The 20680-nt window shown below is 48.0% G+C and overlaps 1 protein-coding gene across 1 annotated transcript in view; it reads left to right on the top strand.

The window, feature by feature from the left end:
- Window positions 1-20680, top strand: part of SMG1 (SMG1 nonsense mediated mRNA decay associated PI3K related kinase) — a 152280-nt gene that overhangs the window by 72127 nt on the left and 59473 nt on the right. Inside the window, exons 33-36 of the mRNA XM_060260786.1 lie at window positions 720-855; window positions 1752-1982; window positions 2797-2974; window positions 4281-4442. Coding sequence (XP_060116769.1) covers window positions 720-855; window positions 1752-1982; window positions 2797-2974; window positions 4281-4442 — 707 coding nt within the window. The remainder of the gene's footprint in view (window positions 1-719; window positions 856-1751; window positions 1983-2796; window positions 2975-4280; window positions 4443-20680) is intronic.

The raw sequence follows: 20680 nt of genomic DNA on the forward strand, positions 1-20680 counted from the left end.
TATTCTTTCCTAATTATTTGCCAGTTCTAATGCAGACCAAGACAATGTTAGTCATTTGTTGCCAAGAGCCAGTTTGGTGTTGTGGTTAGGAGTGTAGATTCTAATTTTGGAGAACCAGATTTGATTCCCCGCTCTTCCACATGCAGGGTGACCTTGGGTCAGCCACAGTTCTCACAGAGCTGATGTCTCAAGAGCAATTGTTGGAGAGCTGTCTTAGCCCCACCTACCTCGCAGGGTGTCTGTTGCAGGGAAAAGAAGGGAAAGGAGATTGTAAATTGCTGAGACTCCAAATGAAAGGCGAGGTATAAATCCAGCCTCCTCCTTGCAACTGAGATGTAGAGCATCTGCTTCTCATGCAGAAGGTCCCAGGTTCAACTCCCAGCATCTCCAGTTAAAAGCTATAGGTGAAGAGTTGCTGCTGGTCTGAATTGACAGTGTTGATAGACCCATGGTCTGACTTGTCAGTCAGGTTCATGCTGTCAGAAACAGTGGGTGGTGGTGGAAAAAGAGAAACCAGGAAGAGTATATGCCTTTTGGGGAATCTGCTTTTGTGCTTTGAAAGCAACTGCAGTTGTTAGTTGTGGCTGTGCAGTATAAACCTGTGTTTCCAGTTGCCCGTTACCTAAAGCAGCAAGCAGTTAACACTTCAGACTTAAAACAATGTTCAGTATGGCCCATACCTCCTACTTTTGAAGATGACAAAATGTGTGGTGTTACAGCCAGGGAGGCGTCCGCCTTCTACCGAGAGAGAAATTTGAAGTTCAAAACCTGCTTCCAGAAAACATTGCAGAAGAAGACAGAGAGAAAATCTACAGCATTCTTGGGCAGGCGGTGTGCCGACCAGCTGGGATTCAGGTTAGTTTCTGGAGGGATAATCTATGCAACGCTTCATTTCATTCATAGTTTCGAAAGAAGTTAGAGTTTGTAATATTCTAGGCTACCATAGCTTAGACCTGGAAAACACTCGGGCCTTTTCCGTTGCGGCCCCACAACTCTGGAACCAACTCCCAGAGGAGGTGCGGGCCCTGCGGAACTTAGACCAGTTCCGCAGGGCCTGCAAGACCGCCCTCTTCAAACAGGCGTTCACCAATAACTGAATTAATGTTTACCGCCAGATTAATAACATTTACCGCCAGTGTTGATTTAGGAATGTTATAATTAATTACTGATTATTGACTGATTTTAATGTGAATTTTAATGTGAATTTAATGTTTTTATTACTGTATTGTTTACTTGAAGTGTTGTTAGCCGCCCTGAGCCTGCTTCGGCGGGGGAGGGCGGGATATAAATAAAATTTTACATTACATTTACATTACATTACATTTACATTACATTACATTACATTACAAACCAGATCCATTGTCAGGTTGAGGAAAATTAACCATCTGTGTTGAGTTATAAAATACAAGGCAACATAAACTTTTTTGAAAATACTGGAATTTGTGATTGTGAGAAAAAAGGAATTCTTAACTTGGCTTTATTTATACAATGCAGTTCTATGCAAATTTACTGCTGTCTGATCTCATTGATTTTAGTAGGATTGGAGTAAGTCTGCTTTTAAAAATTTTGAGTGAAAGGCTGGGAAGGAAAGGATGCAAAGTGTAGAAGATGATAACTGAAAGTTCACAGCAAGTTAAAGTTACTAGTTAAATCTGGGGCTGTGCAGGCTCCATAGTTGTGAGTGGCTGTTGACACCTTTTGTGATCCGTCTTGCACGTGCTGTTCAATATTCTCTCGTAATGTGTGTTTAGGATGAAGATATGACCCTTCAGATTGCAGAGAATGAAGATAACGAGGAAGATGACATGGTGGATGTGATCTGGCGCCTGTTGCTGTCGAGTTGCCCCTGGCTTTCAGACCTTGATGAGAATTCCACTGAAGGGCTGATCAAAGTGTGGAGGAAAGTAGTGGACAGGATCTTCAGTCTTTATAAACTCTCATGTAGTGCCTATTTTACCTTCCTGAAACTCAATGCTGGTCAGGTATGCTGCATATATCTTTGTTATGCAAGGTTCTGTTCTCTAAATAAATATTATCAATTTTGTGAGTAGGGATGGGCATGAACCCCCCCCCCCAAGTGGTTCATTTCAGGGTTCAGTGCAGCTCCTGAACTGAAGCCACCCAAAAGGCCCCATCTGAGCTGGTCCAGCAAGTCTGGTTCCCCCTTTCTCCCTGGCTGTGGTGAGCCACTGGCAGAGCGCAGGGACCTCCCTGGAAAGGACTTTCCCTTCCACCTTTCTCCCAGCTGTGGCTCACCAGGGCCAGGAGAAAGGGGGTGGAATACCCAGGAAGAGTTAAATGGCTGGCAGCCATTTAAACCTAACATCTAGCAAGTGAACCCTGCACCCGTCAGCTCTCAGTTTAAATGGCTGGCTCCAGACAGCTGAACCAGCCACAAGTTTGGTAGTCATCTTCCCTGAACATTGGTTCACAAACTCTGAACTAGCCCAAGTTTGGACCAAATTTCAGTTTGCGCTCAACCCTGTTTGTGAGTAATGAGGACAGTAGTAATGCATGCTTTAAAGAATGTGAGTAAAACAGTTATTCAGCAATAAGGAGCATGTAATAAACAATTGGAGTTCCATAGTCAGGCATAATTATCACTGAGCTTTTATGTGATAGCATATTGAATTTGAATGGAGTGTTTGAAATACATAAGGTTTGGCTGCTTAACAAATTGGGAGGGAACTAAATCTCAAAAGTTCTTCTGTGATTTGTAGTGGAGATTTTTCAGTGAATTGGAAGAAGGGCTTTGTGAGTGAAGTGTGTCTGATGAGTTGTTTCTTTAATGTGTAGGTTCTGTTGGATGAAGATGACCCTAGACTGCATCTAAGAAACACTGCAGAGCAAAGCACAGATGATGTGATTGTTATGGCAACCTTAAGGCTGTTACGACTGCTTGTGAAACATGCTGGGGAGCTTAGGCAGTATCTGGAACATGGACTTGAGACCACCCCTACAGCCCCATGGCGAGGTACAGTTGCTTTGGGCATCTGGTAGCTTAAAAAACAAAACTGAGCAAAGTTTGAAGCAGCACTTGTCACAGATGAAAGCAGAGCAATCATTCTGCCCTAAGAGGGAAGAAATTGTTCTTTTTTTTGGAAATGAAGCTAGCTATACCATACACCTTTTTAGGAGTGTGTCACTTAGATCATTTGAAGGCAGCATCAAATAGTTTGCAAGTGTTCCAAACAGGTTCTTTGACATGATCACATGACAGTTCATTCCTCTCTTTTTCTGCAACAGAAGACCACTTTCTCCTTTCAAGACTTCTAGAAGAATATAGTTTCCTGTGCTGCTCCTAGTCTTTTTGTTGTGAGGTCTAGGTTTTGGATTGAAACCCTCTTGTGTTGTATCACCATTTTAGATGCTAAGTTTATAGACGACATCTTGGCTGGGATTCTCTGTGTCTTTGAATTGGTGATGTGATATAGACCAGGACAGCTACAGTGCATCCTTTTGAAATTATCCACATGAACCTAGTTGCATATTTTGTAATAACCGATTGATTCAGGTTGTTAAGTTGGAACTCTGTTCACATTGATTTAATTTGTTGTAGAATTACACCCGGGATCGGGCCTTCTCTGTCACTGCTCCACTACTATGGAACCAACTTCCTGAGGAAGTGAGGGCCCTAAGATGTTTAGATCAATTTCGTAGGGCCTGTAAGACCCACCTTTTCAGGATGGCCTTCAACTAGTGACAGAATCAATGATAAAGCTAGGCATGCTGCTGGAAATGTTTTAATGTCCTTTTTAGAAGTCTACCAAATCTAATGTTTATAACGCCACATTGTTATGTTATGTTAATTTTAATAATTTATAACTGTTTTAACCATGTTTTATAATGTAAAACCGATGTAATGTTTATTTTATGTTGTGAGCCGCCCTGAGCCCGCTCCGGCGGGGAGGGCGGGATAGAAATAAAAAATTATTATTATATTATTATTATTAGAATCTTTAGATAATAAAAGCACTGTATCCCTTTGGGCTTTAAGACTGTTTGTGCATGACTGGGGGATCTTGTTGGGTTTGGTGTTTTGTTTTATAGGAGCTCCCTCTTGATAAATCACCTTCACTCTGCAGGATAGTTTATAAACAGTTGAAACAAACAAATGAATGTCTTGTTCCTTGAGGTATAGCAAAAATGAGATTTCTGTCAGTTGTTTAAGACAGAATACTACTGTATAAGTTTTGAAATACAAAGATGGCAATTATGTGTTTTGGTGATTGCAGCATATAAAATCATGTTTGTACACCTTCCTTTCTGTTTTTATTCAGGTATTATCCCTCAGCTCTTCTCACGCTTAAATCACCCTGAAGTCTACGTTCGGCAGAGTATTTGTAACCTTCTTTGTCGAGTCGCGCAAGATTCTCCTCACCTTATATTGTATCCTGCAATTGTGGGTACTATTTCACTTAGCAGTGAATCTCAAGCTTCAGGTATGGATGAGTAGATGTTTCGCAAACTAACTACAGGATGACAATTTGTATTTGTTTTAGTTTTTAATAGACTCTTTCTGCTGCAGAACACATTGTTCTCCTTCAGTGGGGAAAAGTCATCTAGGCTTCTTTGGTCACATCTCCTCTTGCTCCAGGCAGGGCCATGCAAATTTGTGTAGACTGTACTGGCTCACTGAGAAGCTGACCCTCCAGTTTCGATAGTCCTGCTGCTGCAGCAGGCTGCTTGAGCCTAGCTCTACTTTTCTTTTGAGACTCTTACAGATGATGGGAAAGCTTTGAAGAAATGCCTCATCGCCAGTCTTAAGAAGAAGAAAGAGACTGTTATAGAGAAGCCTCTCCCGCCTGAAGCTTCAGGTATCAGCAGGGCTTTTTTTGTAGCAGAACCTCCTTTGCATATTAGGCTACCCCCCCCCCCCCCACACACACACAATGTAGCCAGTCCTCCAAGAGCTTACAGGGCTCTTCTTACAGGGCCTATTGTAAGCTCTTGGAGAATTGCCTATATCAGAGGGGGTGTAGCCTAATATACAAAAAAGCCCCGGTTATCAGAGGCTGGCCAGCAGGAGATACATTTACAGCGGCAAAAGCCACTGTTAGTGCTGGCAGACCTGAAGCTTTGGGTCATTCCACAGCACCCCCCCTCCACACTACACAGGGAAATCCTGGTCCAGCTGTACTGGGTCTGAGCAGCCAAGAGGAGATAGCAGCAGGTGGTCCTCCCCATACAAACTGGGAAGCTTCTGGGTCAGCAGGGAGTGAGAAAAGTCAGAAGAGACGTTCTTCTTCTCCCTCACCACCCAATTCACCATAGTCTGGGGAGAGATCACCTCCTAAGAAAAAATGACCTTTGTTACCAACGAAAAGAGGTTGCACTATCGCCACTCAATCAGAGGTCTCAGATGATGGGGATGGATCTTCTGCTCTCTGTCTCTCTCTTTCTCTGTCTCTCTCTCTCTCTCTCTCTGTCTCTGTCTCTCTCTTGCCGTTTCAAAGTGGGTCATCAAGTGCAGCCTAGAGCTGTGTCAAGCTCTGGTTTGGAGGTGGAGGAGCTTCTTTCAACCGTAGGATTTATGGCAGCAAGTTCTTAGAAAATGGGGGGCGGAATAGTCTGGGGAGGACTCTTGACTCCCAAGGAAATTCTCCTAGGCTTTTCCAACCAGAACATTTCCGGAGATTAATCCAGGTGGGTCACCGTGTTGGTCTGAGGCAGTTGAATAAAGTTTGAGTCCAGTGGCACCTTTAACCTCCTCGGTGGGGAGGGCGGGATATAAATTAAAAATTATTATTATTATTATTATTAACACCAACCAAGTTTTATTCAAGGTATGTGCTTTTTGTTTGCACATGCACTACTTCAGTATCTCAGGTACATGAAAGCTTGCACCTTGAATAAAACTTGGTTGGTCTTAACTTTCGTGTGCATGCACACTTCATCAGATACTTGAAGCAGTATGTGTTCAGATGAAAGCTCATACCTGGAATAATACTTCGTTGGTCTTAAAGGTGCCACTGGATTCTGTTTTATTTCAACAGATTAAATAAAGATGATTTCTTCCCTTAGCTACCAGTTGGGTACAGCAGAAAAACCTAGATCATTGGCTTCAGCCAATTTAGATACTAGAAAAGATTTCATTTCATGCAACTGTGTTATACCTATTTTATTCTCTTGTCATCCTTGGTTTGTAATGACTTATGGCTAAATACAAATACACAAACATTACTAGAAGTTAAGAGACTGCCCAAGGGTCTTCAGTTTGTCCATTCCCTGATTTCTGTGTTTTAACAATTTATTAATAACATATGGTTACAATATTTAATTGTCTTTTTCTATACTAACCCATATGATATTTCCGCCCCCCCTCCCTCCAATATTTGACTTCCCCGAAGTTATAAATTTAAGCTCAATTATAAAGGTACCACTAATCTATCAAAGTTCAATACTTTTATTTTCTCATTAATACTAAAAAATTGTCCAATGTCTTTTTACACTCTTTCTCCATATATCCACTCCATATAGCCACTCTTTCTCCATATATCCTTTAAATTTCTTCCACTCCTTTTTGAATAAATCTAAGTCATAGTCTCTTAAAGTTTTAGTTAATTTGTCCATCTCACTCCACGATAAAACTTTCACAATCCAATCCCATTTCTCTGGTATTTTTCCTTGTTTCCACAGCTGCGCATACAATGTCCTTGCAGCTGAGAGCAAGTACCAAATTAAAGTCCTGTCTTCCTTTGGAAATTTTTCTAATTGTAATCCAAGCAAAAAAGTCTCTGCAGTTTTCTTAAAGTCATAACCCAAAATTTTAGAGATTTCTTGTTGTATCATCTTCCAATACTCTTTCGCTTTTTCACAAGTCCACCACATGTGAAAGAAAGAACCTTCGTGATCCATTCCCTGATTTCTTTGATTATATTCTCAAGGCAGAATGCATAGTTCTGCACAACAGCACTTCCTTCACAGGCATAGCAAAAAAATTCTACACTCTACCAGGAAGCACCATGGAAGACTCACTTCCTGTGCTATATGCTTCAATAGTAGCCTTACATTCAGGAGCAGGTTTTGTCAAAGAATGGGAACAACGTGTTAAAGGATTCAGTGGGTAGAAAAAATGAAATAGCCATAAAAGAATCCATAAGAATCAGAGCATCTTCTTCGTGGTCTCTGTGCAGTCCCACACATGGGTCTTGCCGCAGGCAACGGATCCATACCTCGGAGCTCCAATAGCTCGCCTATAGCGTCTTTTGGCATGCTTTCCTCCCACCCTGGGGAGCAGGCAGCGACTGCGCATGCCTGGAGCGGGGGGAGAGCGCCCATTCCACTCAGTTTCTTCCCTACCGCCGCCCGGACAACACCCTCCTCGCTGCGTTCCTCCTTAGCTCGTCAGTTACCTCATCCTTTGCGTTTCTCTTTCTTCTCATCTCCGCTTGGTATTGTATTCCTCTCCTCCTTATATTTCCTATTTTCGTCCCGAAAAATTAAAAAAAAAAAAAAAGGCCCGTCTCTGCGCTATCTTTCCCCTCTTCTCCCTCCCTCCCCTCCCCTGTCCGGAGCGCATGAAAGGGAAAGTTACCTTTAAAAAGTGCACGCGCTGTGGGACCAAAATCCCCACCTCGGACGGCCACAGCCACTGCCTATTCTGCTTGGGGGAAGCCCATCGAGTCGACTCCTGTCCTCACTGTGCTAACTTCGGCAAGCAGGCCCGTAAGAACCGTGCAGCCAGGCTCCGGAGTTTACTGATTGAATTGTCCCTGAGGGCTATGCCCGCGTCGGGCTCGCCGCCTCCCCAACAACGAGCGGGAGATTCGGCCTCTACGGACGTGGTTCTCTCAAAACAGAAGCACAAGTCCGAAAAGAAACCCTCGAAGCACGCCGATACTGGCCATAAGACTTCGAAGAAATCGTGCCATTCTGAATCCACGGATTCGGCGCCCAAAAAAGCTCGTCATTCCGAATCGTCTGATTCGGCTTCGAGGAAACTCCACGAGTCACATTCGGTTCCCAAGAAGCCTCGGACACTTACCTCGACTTCAACATTCATGGATCCCACGCCGTCACTTCCGCCCGAACTGTCGGCCCCGGCGGACGTCATCACCGACATGCCGCAACTGACGCCTCACTCATCCACAGCAGTGGAGGTGATACCAATTCAATCCCGTTCACCTTCGGTGCATAGCGTGGTTCCTTCGGAGTTTCTGGAGCCAGATCCGACTACCGACTCGACTCAAGCATACCTTAAACCACCTCTTCGGATCGGATCCTTCCGAGATATCGGGATTTCTCCCCTGTACAAGGACTCTGCAACTCAGGCTCCCGGTAATCGAGCTCGCTCTCGTTCGCCTGCTTATCCTCCTGCACATCGAATCCGATCCCGGTCGCCGACATTCCGAGGTCGCTCCAGATCTCCACGTAGGCGCCGCGATTCCGGCTCTTCTAGCTACTATCAAGACTACTATACCCCTGGAAGGTTCGACCGCCTTTACTCTCGGTCTCCCTCGCCCAGACGCCGGTCTTACCACCACCCCTCTCGCTCTCCATCTGTAGAGGGATCGCGTTACTCCCCGTACTCAGCACAATTCTTCGGCCGTGAGGTTCTCACACCTCGGATCCGGTACGAGGACTCCCCTCGACCCCATGGACGCGATCGACTTCGGGATTCTCCACGACCCCATGATCAGGATCGGACCCGAGAACTTGATTATTCTCGTGATTCTCCTCGACTCCGTGACCACCGTCGGATTCGAGAGCACGAATACCACTCCCATGCGGAGCCGCTCCGAGTCCGGGACCATTATCATCATCGTAATGTTGCTAGGCCGCGCACTCCATCAGCCTCGGCTTCGATTGCTCCCCCGGTCTCCGCTCCTACGGACCAGCGTGATCAGATCGTAAAGCCTAAGACTGGCACTTCGGACCCGATCCCGCCTCCACATCCTCCTTCGGGTGAGGACTTCCACTCCGAAGGTGACTCGTCAGCATCATCAGACTCTGAAGACCATCCTGACTCTGTAGTCTCCGACTCGGCGCCACAGCCCCGGCTCTCCCCATCGGACGCGTCCAAGGCCTATCTCCATCTGATCACCACCATGGCCGAGGCCTTAAAGATTACTCTTCCGTCGGACTCACCAAAGGTGTTTGACATTGTACATGACTTGGTGCAAGCAGACTTCCCACCGGGTTCACTACTTCCAATGCTACCTGTGCACCTCGAAGGCCTCCGTGAGACCTGGGACAAGCCTGCTTCAGTCCCACCCACCTCTAAACGTTTTGAATCTCTCTACAGAGTTCACGCCCCCGAGGCCAAATTCCTTGCTTCCCATCCAGCACCTAATTCTATCATTGTGCATTCAGCCACTAAGGCTAAGCCCTCCAGACATCCGACACCTCCAGACCGAGAGGGCAGGAAGTTGGACACTTTGGCCAGGAAAATGTTCAACCTCGTTTCCACAAATTCCAAGCTAAATAACTATCTAGCCTACTTTTCGGCTTACATCTTCAACTTGGCTAACCAATTTACGCCTCTCATCCCTTCCCTTCCCGAACCTTCCCAGAGAACGGCTTCTAGTTTGGTATCCGAACTGTCTAGAGTGTCGAAACAACAGATTAACACCATACGCCACGCTGTTTCCTGCTCATCCAGGGTCTTCGCGTCATCTGTTGCCCTGCGTCGCCACGCCTGGCTAAGGTCCACCAACTTACAGCCGGACATTAAGCAGAAGATTGAGGACCTCCCTTTTGATGGTCTGGGCCTCTTCCATGCTTCTACCGACGAGGTTCTCACCTCAGTTGATGATGGACGCAAGCGTGCTAAACGCTTGGGAGTTTCCCGACCATCATTCCAGAAGCGCCAACGGTCACCCAAGCGAAACGACTTCTGGAAGAGGAAGAGTGTGCAGCAGAAGCCTCAGTTTCAACAAAGACCTCGGTCACAACAACTCAAGAAGTCCTCCCTCCCTCCCAAACAGTCTCTTTGACTCTCTTCAAACCCCACCTGCTTACCGCACACGTCTCTCCCCATTCCTTCCCACTTGGAACTCGATCACAACCGACTCCTGGGTGCTGACCATCGTGCGCCTAGGTTACGCAATCGAGTTCATTTCTCCACCTCGTCACCACTACTTCATTGCTACCCCCCCGTCTTCACTCCTCCATCAGGAAATCCTGGACTTGCTCCAGAAAAACGCCATAGAACCCGTCCCTCCTCTACATCGAGGGACAGGCTTCTATTCGAGATACTTTCTGGTCCCCAAGAGGGATGGAGGCAAGCGTCCCATTCTAGATCTGAGGAAGCTCAACAAGCACATCGAATACAGGAAGTTCAGAATGATCTCCCTGCAGTCCATCTTGCCCCTTATTCCCAGAAATTCCTGGATGGCTTCTCTAGATCTTCAGGACGCTTACTTCCATGTGACCATCCGACCTCAACATCGGAGGTATCTGCGGTTCGCCATGGGCCAGGTCCACTTCCAATATGTGTCCCTACCATTCGGCCTCTCCACTGCACCCCGCGTTTTCACCAAGTGCATGGCAGTGGTGGCAGCTGCGCTTCGCATTCGGAACATCCCAGTCTTCCCATACATCGACGACTGGCTTTTCATAGCTCCGACTCAACAACAACTGCAGCACAACCTCAACACAGCTCTCACCCTTCTGAGATCCCTGGGCCTTCGCGTGAATGCGTCAAAATCACACCTCACACCTACCCAGGACCTAAAGTTCATAGGGGCCCTTCTACGCACTTCTCTCCATCATGTTTTCCTCCCCGAGGATCGGGCACTAACTATCATTGCCTTGGCCAAGTCAGTTCAACAACAGCCTCGTCAGTCTGCATTCACAATCCAACGCCTGCTGGGCCTCATGGCCGCCACAACATCTGTCCTTTACTTTGCCAGGCTACGGATGCGACAACTACAGCTCTGGTTTGTACGAGCCTACCACCCCCAGGCGCAACCGAAGAGCGTTTTACTTACTGTTCCGCAGAGAGCACTTCTATCTCTCACATGGTGGACTGTACCCAACAATCTCCTCGCAGGCAAGCTGTTTCTACCGACTCCTCCGATGGCCATCGTGACAACCGACGCCTCCAAGTGGGGATGGGGAGCCCACTTAGAGGACAAGACCGTCAGGGGGCTTTGGACTCCCTCCGAGAGGGCCATGCACATAAACTGCTTAGAACTGATTGCTGTGCACAGGGCCCTTCAATCGTTCCTCCCACTGATAAGGGGTCGACACGTTCAGATCTCCACGGACAATATGGCAACAGTTTACTACATAAACAAGCAGGGAGGCACCAGATCCCTCCGCCTGTGCCGTATAGCTGTACTGCTCTGGGAATGGTGTGTCAAGCACAACATCTACATGACTGCCATTCACCTCCCGGGTGTGGAGAATGTTCTGGCCGACTCCCTCAGCAGGGTTCGCATAGACGACCACGAATGGTCCATCAATCCGACCTACCTTCGTCGTATCTTCCGATGCTTCGGAACGCCCAAGGTGGACGTCTTTGCTTCCAGGGACAATGCCAAATGTCCTCGATTTTATTCCAGGAGGGGCAACGACGCCTTCCTACACAGCTGGACAGGTCCTCTTCACTACTTCTTCCCACCAACCCCCCTTCTGACACGGGTGTTGGTAAAGATAGCACGAGATGGCACAGACTGCATCCAATGAGGATGCACAGACTGCATCCTCATTGCTCCATGGTGGCCTCGGCAACCGTGGTTCACGAGGCTTCTTCAAATGTCCCGCCACACTTACCGCCGTCTTCCTCCTGTGGGCGACCTTTTATCCCAGGCCAGTGGTCAGGTTCTACATCACAACCCTCGAGTTCTGGCCTTGGCAGCCTGGAGAATACATCCGCCTGCCTCTCCACAGAGGTAGCCAACATCATCCTCAACGCAAGGAAGCCTTCTACTAGACTTTCGTACCAACGCAAATGGAAGCGCTTCTGCTCATTCGCGACATCTAATCATCTGCAGCCAGAATCAGCACCCCTTAACCTGATCCTTGATTATCTACTTTCTCTACAGAAATCAGGACTCTGCTATTCCTCCTTAAAAGTTCACTTATCTGCGGTTTCTGCGTTCCATAACCCTGTTGATGGCAAAACGGTGTTCTCCCATCCCTTGTCTAAGTCCTTCCTTATGGGCATGTTGCAGCTCAATCCACCTGTTAAGCCCTTCGTCCCGACTTGGAGTTTGTCACTAGTCCTTTCCTGCTTGATGAAAGTTCCCTTTGAACCTATGGCTACCATAGACCTTAACCTTTTTTCCTGGAAGACAGCATTGCTGGTAGCCCTTACCTCAGGCAAACGGGCAAGTGACTTATGCGCCTTCTGCCACGATCCTCCCTACACCATTTTCCACAAGGACAAAGTTGTTCTGCGACCGGACCCTGCGTTCCTTCCTAAGGTTGTCTCCCAGTTCCACTTATCGACTTCAACTTCCCTACCAACGTTTTTCTCCAACCCATCCGACCAGGGTCAACGAGCCCTGCATTCTCTGGACGTTAGAAGGGCTTTATCTTTCCACCTTGATCGTACACAACCTTTCCATAAGGACCCTAATCTGTTTGTGGCCTACGGAAATCCTCACAGAGGGCACAAAATCTCTACCCAGAGTCTATCTAAATGGGTAGTTTGTGCCATCAGGTTGTGTTACGAACTGGCTAAACAGCCTCTGCCCGAAGGTCTTAAGACCCACTCTACTAGAGCGGTCTCGACGTCTTCGGCTTTCCTGCAAGGCGTCTCCCTAGAGGACATTTGTACGGCTGCATCGTGGTCCTCACCATCCACATTCGTCTCTCATTATGCTTTAGACGTTCGTGCGAGACGTGACGCCTCCTTCGGTCAAGCGGTCCTCAGATCCATCTTCCACTGAAGTCAGGGGTGAGTGCATCAGCTTCCATCTCTATGTTGCATAATATGATGTGATTTGGTTATGTGACTAACTTTCTTCTTTTACCAGCACCCTCCTCCAGGACATTTAGCTGGCTAGTCACCCATGTGTGGGACTGCACAGAGACCACGAAGAAGATAAACAGGTTGCTTACCTGTAACTGATGATCTTCGAGTGGTCATCTGTGCAGTCACACACGCCCACCCAGCCTTCCCTGCTGCTGGCCTCTTGTAATTGTTGCTTAACCTTGTATAGTGTCAGTGCCAACGGCGGCTGGAAGAAACTGAGTGGAATGGGCGCTCTCCCCCTGCTCCAGGCATGCACAGTCGCTGCCTGCTCCCCAGGGCGGGAGGAAAGCGCGCCAAAAGACGCTATAGGCGAGCTATTGGAGCTCCGAGGTATGGATCCGTTGTCTGCGGCAAGACCCATGTGTGTGACTGCACAGATGACCACTCGAAGATCATCAGTTACAGGTAAGCAACCTGTTTTTCTTCCATGCTCTTAGTTTTCACCAAGGCCACTGTGATTTGGACTGATCACACACTTCAGGAGATAGACACTGATCACTTGACGCTTAAGAGATCCATCCAAAAGAATTTTCAGCAGCTGCATCCCAAGATGCCAGAGCATGGGCATCAATATAATGGCTAGAAAAAACCTATGGCTAAAGCATTGGAAGGTGGACCCTCTGTCTAATTCAGCTTTATCCATAAAAGGACAGAGAATCTAGAGCAAAACCCTTCCATTCCTTTCACACCTACAAACCTGTCATGGGAACCCAGGAGCAAAAGGATTTTAGGAGCTCCCTCAACTTCGGCTGTAGGTCCAGATTTCAGCAGAGACAGTTCCTCATAACTAAAAGGACAGGAACTAACAAAACAAAAGACCAGCCTCTTGAGTCCTGGCTATAGGGTTGGGGGCCGACTCCAGCAGTTTCTGCACATCTGGGAGGTGTCTACAACTGACCAGTGGGATGACACTGAGCTTCCGGTTTGGGGAAGTGCGTCCAAGGAAAGCTCCTGCTTTTAATTAAGGATTTAAAAAGTTTTATCTCTCTTAAATGCCAGTTAGACACAATAACTTGCTGCATAACCTTGGACGGCTAGTCATTAAGAAACTGACCAGTGAGTACTCTCCATCTGGTACAAACAGTCTCACCCTGACTGCAAATTCACAGCTTTTTCAACTTTAACAAGATCAACAAAGTGAGGCTCTGTTCTCAAAAACTGACTAATGGAATATATAATATTGCAGCTATTTTGCCAGCAACTACAGTTCAGGTCATTTTCTGGAGTACAGATCACTGTATGGTTGTTTTGCAATCAACAGGCCATTCCACAAGGAAGTTTCTGCCCAAGTTTCCCTCTTGAATAAAACTTTGATCTTCATCATGGTCTCTGTGCACTCCCACACATGGGTTTTCCCGCCAGAACGAACCCGACCTCAGAATTTAAAGCTAGCCTAGGCGTTTATTTTGGCGCGCATTCCCTCCCGCTCTGGGGAGCAGGCATCCACTGCGCGCATGCCTGGAGCGAGGGGAAGGCGCTCCACCTACCCAGTTTCTTTTTAACCGCCGCCCGGGATAGTCCTTCCTTGTTGCGTCTCCTCAACTTGCTAGCCTTCTTATCTTTTACCATCACCCTTCCTCGACATTCGTCTTACTCTTCGTTCGTCTTACTCTTCGTTCTTTTATTGGTATCATATTATATATATATATATATCTTACCCGCTTTACTATCGCTTCACCTTCTTTCCCTCTACCCCCATCCCCCCGGGCATATGGAAGGAAAGGATCCAAAAATCACTTTTAAAAAGTGTACTCGCTGCAGGACGAAAATCCCCTTGTCAGATGGACACTCTCAGTGCTTGTTTTGCTTGGGGGAGGCCCACAGAACCAACGCCTGTATCCATTGCAGCCAGTTTGGAAAACAGGCAAGAAAAAAATGCGCTGCAAGGCTGAAGAGTCATCTTCTAGAATCTTCACTGCGGCCTGTGATGTCCCACGCTTCTGGGTCCCAAAGTTCACCGCCTTCCTTGACCCCGCAAAGGGACGTGGCGAAACCGGCAGCTTCAGTGGCATCGGTTCCCAGTAAGCCTAAGTCCAGCAAACATACTAAGAAAGGCGACTCCAAGAAGAAACATCACTTGGAACCGTCTTCAAAGCAACAGCAGGAGTCGAAAACATCTAAGTCGACTTGGAGGACCCAGTCGGATCCTACAACTTCTGACACCATGACTACAACATTGGTACCGAAAACCTCAGTATCGAAATCTACGGCACCAATTGTTCCGCCAGAACTGTCGATGCCCACGGATGTGATTGCTGACAAGGTCATACGGATTCGATCCTGGTCACCATCCATCCACGAGTCCCTGCCTGAAGACATCTTAGCCACGGAGTCCATGGAACCATCACCTCGACTCCAACAAAGAGCCAACCTTCTCGAGGCGCATTCATTCTGTGAGGTGTCGGCGCCAAGAGCATTTAAGGATTCTGCTGTCTCCCCACTCCATCGGGAATCTCCAGCCCATTGGTACCGAAGAAGGTCTCCAAGTTGACCTAGAGATCGATACTACTATTATAGCCAGTCCAGATCTCGGTCGCCATCTCCATACTGGCATCACTACTACAGACCTTCTAGATCTCCATCCATTGAATACCGATATATGTACCGTGACCAACCTCAGTACCGTGAGGATGACCAGGACCAACCTCGGTACTGTGAGGAAGACCAACCTCGCCATCAAGAAGTCCATCGTCACAAGCATGTTGCAGACCCTCATCACAGGTACCAGGATGAAGCCGCCTATCAGCACCGACAGGGACTGAAACAGACGTCGCCAGCTCCATCGATATCCAAACATACCATACATTCAGACCAAGCTACCGCGGTGACAAAACCTTTATCTGTGATAACACTGGTACTTGACAGGCCCTTGACTCCAGTAGAAGTCCCAAGAGGACTCCGAAGCCGAAAACTCTGAGTCATCACGTTCAGTCTCCTCCCCAACATCACCGGCATCTGACATTACAAAACCAGCTGACCTATCTCCATCTGAGGGATCCAAGGCGTATCTGGATCTACTCACAAATATGGCAAACGCACTCAACATAAAATTAACCACAGACTTGCCGAGGGTATCAGACGTGGTCCATGACCTGGTCCCCGCTGACTTGCCTACAGGATCCTTCTTACCAATGCTACCTGTCCATCTAGAAACATTGAAGGAAGCTTGGGATAAGCCAGCATCAGTTCCTCCAACATCCAAACGTATTGAATCCTTATACAAGATACATGCACCAGATTCAAAATTTTTGTTTAGTCACCCTGCTCCAAATTCGATGATTGTCCATTCCTCTTCAAAGTCAAAGCAGACACGTCACCCTGTTCCACCAGAGAAAGAAGGAAAAAAGTTGGATACATTGGGCAGAAAGCTCTACTCCCTTTCCACCGCTACATCCAAAATTAATAATTATTTAGCTTATTTTGCTGCCTATTCTTTCAATTTATCATCCCAGTTGAATGCACTAGTTCCATCCTTACCTGAGACCTCACAGAAGCAAGCTTCTAAGATACTCCACAAACTTAACCGTGTGAGTAAGCAACAAATCAACTCAGTGCGGCACGCAGTGGCTTGCTCTTCAAGAACCATGGCTACTTCCATTGCCTTACGCAGACATGCTTGGCTTCGTTCATCATCACTCCAGCCTGATATAAAGTTTAAGATAGAGGATTTGCCTTTTGATGGCTAAGGTTTATTTAATGCAACCACTGATAACATTTTAACCACAGTAGATGACAGCAGAAAGAGAGCCAAGAGATTGGGGGTTAACCAGCAACAACCTCAAACTAACAGGCAGAAGGGCTGGAAAACACCTTTTTACAAGCGTCCCCGTTTTCCCCAGGCAAGCTGATTATTGGAAACGAAAAGCTCCTCCGGCCAAGCAACCATTCCATCAATGTCCACGACCACAGTCGATGAAAAAACTGGCTACGGCCACGCAACAGTCTCTTTGACTTGCTGATGCCACCACTACCACCGATGCATCATCTCCATTCCCATACAACAAGGCTGCTTCCCTTTTACCCCATGTGGGAATCCATAACAATGGATTCATGGGTCCTCGCAACCATCCACAGGGGTTACACCATAGAGTTCACTTTGCCCCCAAAGCACCATCACTTCATACCTACCCCTCCTTCTCTACCTCTTCAGGAAGAGATTGCTACCTTGCTGGCCAAGGAAGCCATAGAACCAGTACCACCTCAATACTATCGCACAGGGTTTTACTCCCGATATTTTCTGGTCCCAAAGAAGGATGGAGGGCAGCGTCCAATACTGGACCTTTGCAAACTCAACCATCATATCCAATACAAAAAATTCCACATGATCATCCTGCAGTCCATCCTCCCTCTAATTCCCAAAAACGCTTGGATGGCACTTATAGACCTCCAAGACACCTACTTCCATCTTACCATCACTCATTGCCACAGAAGATTTCTAAGGTTTGCTGTTGGAAACAATCACTATCAGATCTTCTTTGTGGTCTCTGTGCAGTCCCACACATGGGGTCTTGCCGCAGGCAACGAATCCATACCTCGGAGTCTCCAACAGCTCGCCTAGAGCGCTTTTTGGCACGCTTTCCACTCGCTCTGGGGAGCAGGCATCAACTACGCATGCCTGGAGCGAGCGGGAGGTGCAATTCCCACTCGTTTCTTCCCTTCCACCGCCCGGACAACACCTACCTTGCTGCGTTCCTCTCTCCTCAGCTCGTTCTCCCTCCATTCCGTATCTACTGGTATCGTATTTTTCTCCTTTTCTCTCTACAAGGTGGTCCTGAGACCTGCGTTTCATCTACTCTTTTCGTCCTTATAAATTTTTTTTTAAAAAAGACCGGTTTCTGCGCTTTTCTTTCCCTGTTTCTTTTCCTTCCTCCCCTTCCCCGTCCGGAGCGTATGGAAGGGGAAATCACTTTTTAAAAGTGTAGGCGGTGTGGAGCGAAAATCCCCATCGCGTGGATACTTGCCTGCATTGCGCCAACTTCGGTAAGCAGGCGCGAAAAAATCGAGCGGCGAGGCTTCAGAGTTTCCTGCTCGAGAAGTCTCTGTGGGTTATGCCCACCTCCGATTTGCCGCCTCCCCCACAGCGAGCGGGAGATTCGGCTTCGTTGGCTGCTCTTCAGTTGCAGAAGAAGCATAAGTCTGGCAAGAGACCATTGAAGCACTCCGACACCGGCCACAAGGCTTCAAAGAAGTCTCGCCATACCGAACCGTCCGATTCAGCGCCGAAAAAATCTTGCGACCTCGCAAGGGCTCCGGCCTCGGCTTCGACCTCAATGGCGTCCGTTTCGCCTCAGTCGGCCCCGACCCAACTACTGCTTCCGCCAGAGCTGTCAGCGCCCTCTGATGTCATCACTGAGATGCCTCAACTCACGCCTCACTTCCCAGTCGCCGTTGAGGTGATTACGATTCGATCTCGTTTGCCCTCGGTTCATACTGTGGTGCCTTCGGACATCCTCGAACCCGACCCCTGTGCTTCAGATCCGACTTTCACTCAGTCTCATCTCCGACCTTCTCTGCAGGCTGGATCCTTTCGAGACATCGGTGTTTCTCCACTATTCAGAGAATCGTCAACACAGGTCTCTACTTAGCGGGTCCAATCCCGTTCCCCACGCAGACTCGCTCACGCTCTTCTACCTACTACAAACATCATGACTACTACGTCAGAGGTCGATATGACTACTCGTCTTTCTCCAGGTCACCATCTCCCAGGCCCTACCATCGCTACTCACGCTCCCCCTCAGATGAGGGTGTCCGTCGCTCCCAATACCCGTTTCTCTTGGTCAGGATGTATCAACACCTTGCATCCGACAAATAGATTCACCTCGGCTCCATGACTCCTCTCGAACCCGAGATCCGGAGTACTTCCCTTCTCGACACCGGGAATCCTTCCGAGTTCACAAGCCCCTTCGGTACCTCGCGCTGCCGCCACCACCATCTCCATTGCTCCAGCTACGGTGACCACTTCGCCCAGAACTTCGACTGCCTCTCAGCGAATCAAATCCTCTGACAGACATGCGTCCACTTCGGTACCTGCCAAGCCTCTGATTTCTCCTCCTACTGAGGAATCCCACTCCGACAGGGACATCTCAGCCTCCTCTGACTCCGAGGATCCTCCTGCCTCTCCTGCTTTGGATTCCGTTCAGCCAGTCCGTCTCTATCCATCTGATGGGTCGAAGGCTTACCTAAACCTCATTACCACCATGGCTGAGGCCTTAAGGGTCACACTCCCCTCTGACTCACCCAAGGTGTCGGATATCGTCCACGACCTAGTCCAGGCAGATTTCCCGGTAGGTTCACTTCTCCCTATGTTGCCTGTGCACCTGGAGGGCCTGCGTGAGGCCTGGGACAAGCCTGCTTCAATCCCACCCACTTCGAAGCGCTTCGACTTCCTCTACAGGGTACACGCCCCTGACTCCAAGTTTTTGGCCTCTCATCCGGCTCCTAACTCCATCATAGTGCACTCAGCAACCAAGGCCAAACCTTCCAGACACCCTACTCCTCCTGATCGTGAGGGCCATAAATTAGACACCTTAGCGTGCAAGATCTTCAACCTTGCCTCTACCAATTCCAAGCTGAATAATTATTTGGCCTATTTTGCAGCATACATATTCAATCTGGCCAACCAATTCACTCCTCTTATTCCTTCTCTACCTGAGACTTCCCAGAAGACGGCATCTGGTTTAGTTTCTGAACTGTCTAGAGTCTCAAAACAGCAAATTAACACCATTCGCCATGCTGTCTCCTGCTCTTCAAGGGTATTTGCCTCTTCGGTGGCATTGCGCCCCCACGCCTGGCTGAGGTTGACCAACTTGCAGCCTGACATTAAACAAAAAATTGAGGACTTACCCTTTGATGGCCTCGGCCTTTTTCATGCTTCTGCGGACGAAGTCCTAACCTCAGTTGACGATGGCGGCAAGCAAGCGAAGCACCTTGGAGTTTCCCAACCACCCCCTCAACAATTTAATCAACCTAAGCCCTGGAGATCATCTTTCCAGAGACGCCCACGTTCTCCCAAACAGACCGAGTACTAGAAAAGGAAGCCCACCCAGCAAAAGCCACCCTTCCAACAGAGGCCACGGTCTCAGCAGACCAAGAAGTCTTCTCAGCCTGCCAAGCAGTCTCTTTGACTCCCCTATGCAACTAGTACGACAGATGCATCCTGCCTACCAAACATGTCTGTCTTCTTTCTATCCCACCTGGAGCTCAATCACCACCGACTCCTGGGTGCTCACCATCGTCCGCCTGGGTTACGCAATCGAGTTCGTTTTGCCACCTCACCACCACTATTTCACTATTACTCCACCCTCTCCTCATCTCCGACAGGAGATTCTGGACTTGCTCCAAAAGAATGCCATAGAGCCCATTCCCCTTCAACATCAGGGGACAGGTTTCTACTCAAGATACTTCCTGGTCCCCAAGAGGGATGGAGGCAAGCGACCCATTCTGGATCTCAGGAGGCTAAACAAGCGAATAGCCTACAGGAAATTCAGAGTGATCTCCATCTAATCCATCCTTCCTCTGATTCTCCAGGGCTCCTGGATAGCATCTCTGGATCTCCAGGACGCTTATTTCCATGTAACCATCAGGCCTCAGCACCGCAAATATCTTCGCTTCGCCATGGGACATCACCACTTCCAGTTTCGGTCTCTCCCGTTCGGTCTCTCCACTGCACCCAGAGTGTTTACAAAGTGCATGGCAGTAGTCGCAGCTGCCCTGCGTCTCCGCAACATTCCAGTGTTTCCGTACATAGACGAC

The sequence above is a fragment of the Heteronotia binoei genome, chromosome 20 (genome assembly GCF_032191835.1).
Source record: "Heteronotia binoei isolate CCM8104 ecotype False Entrance Well chromosome 20, APGP_CSIRO_Hbin_v1, whole genome shotgun sequence".
Taxonomy (NCBI): Eukaryota; Metazoa; Chordata; class Lepidosauria; order Squamata; family Gekkonidae; genus Heteronotia; species Heteronotia binoei.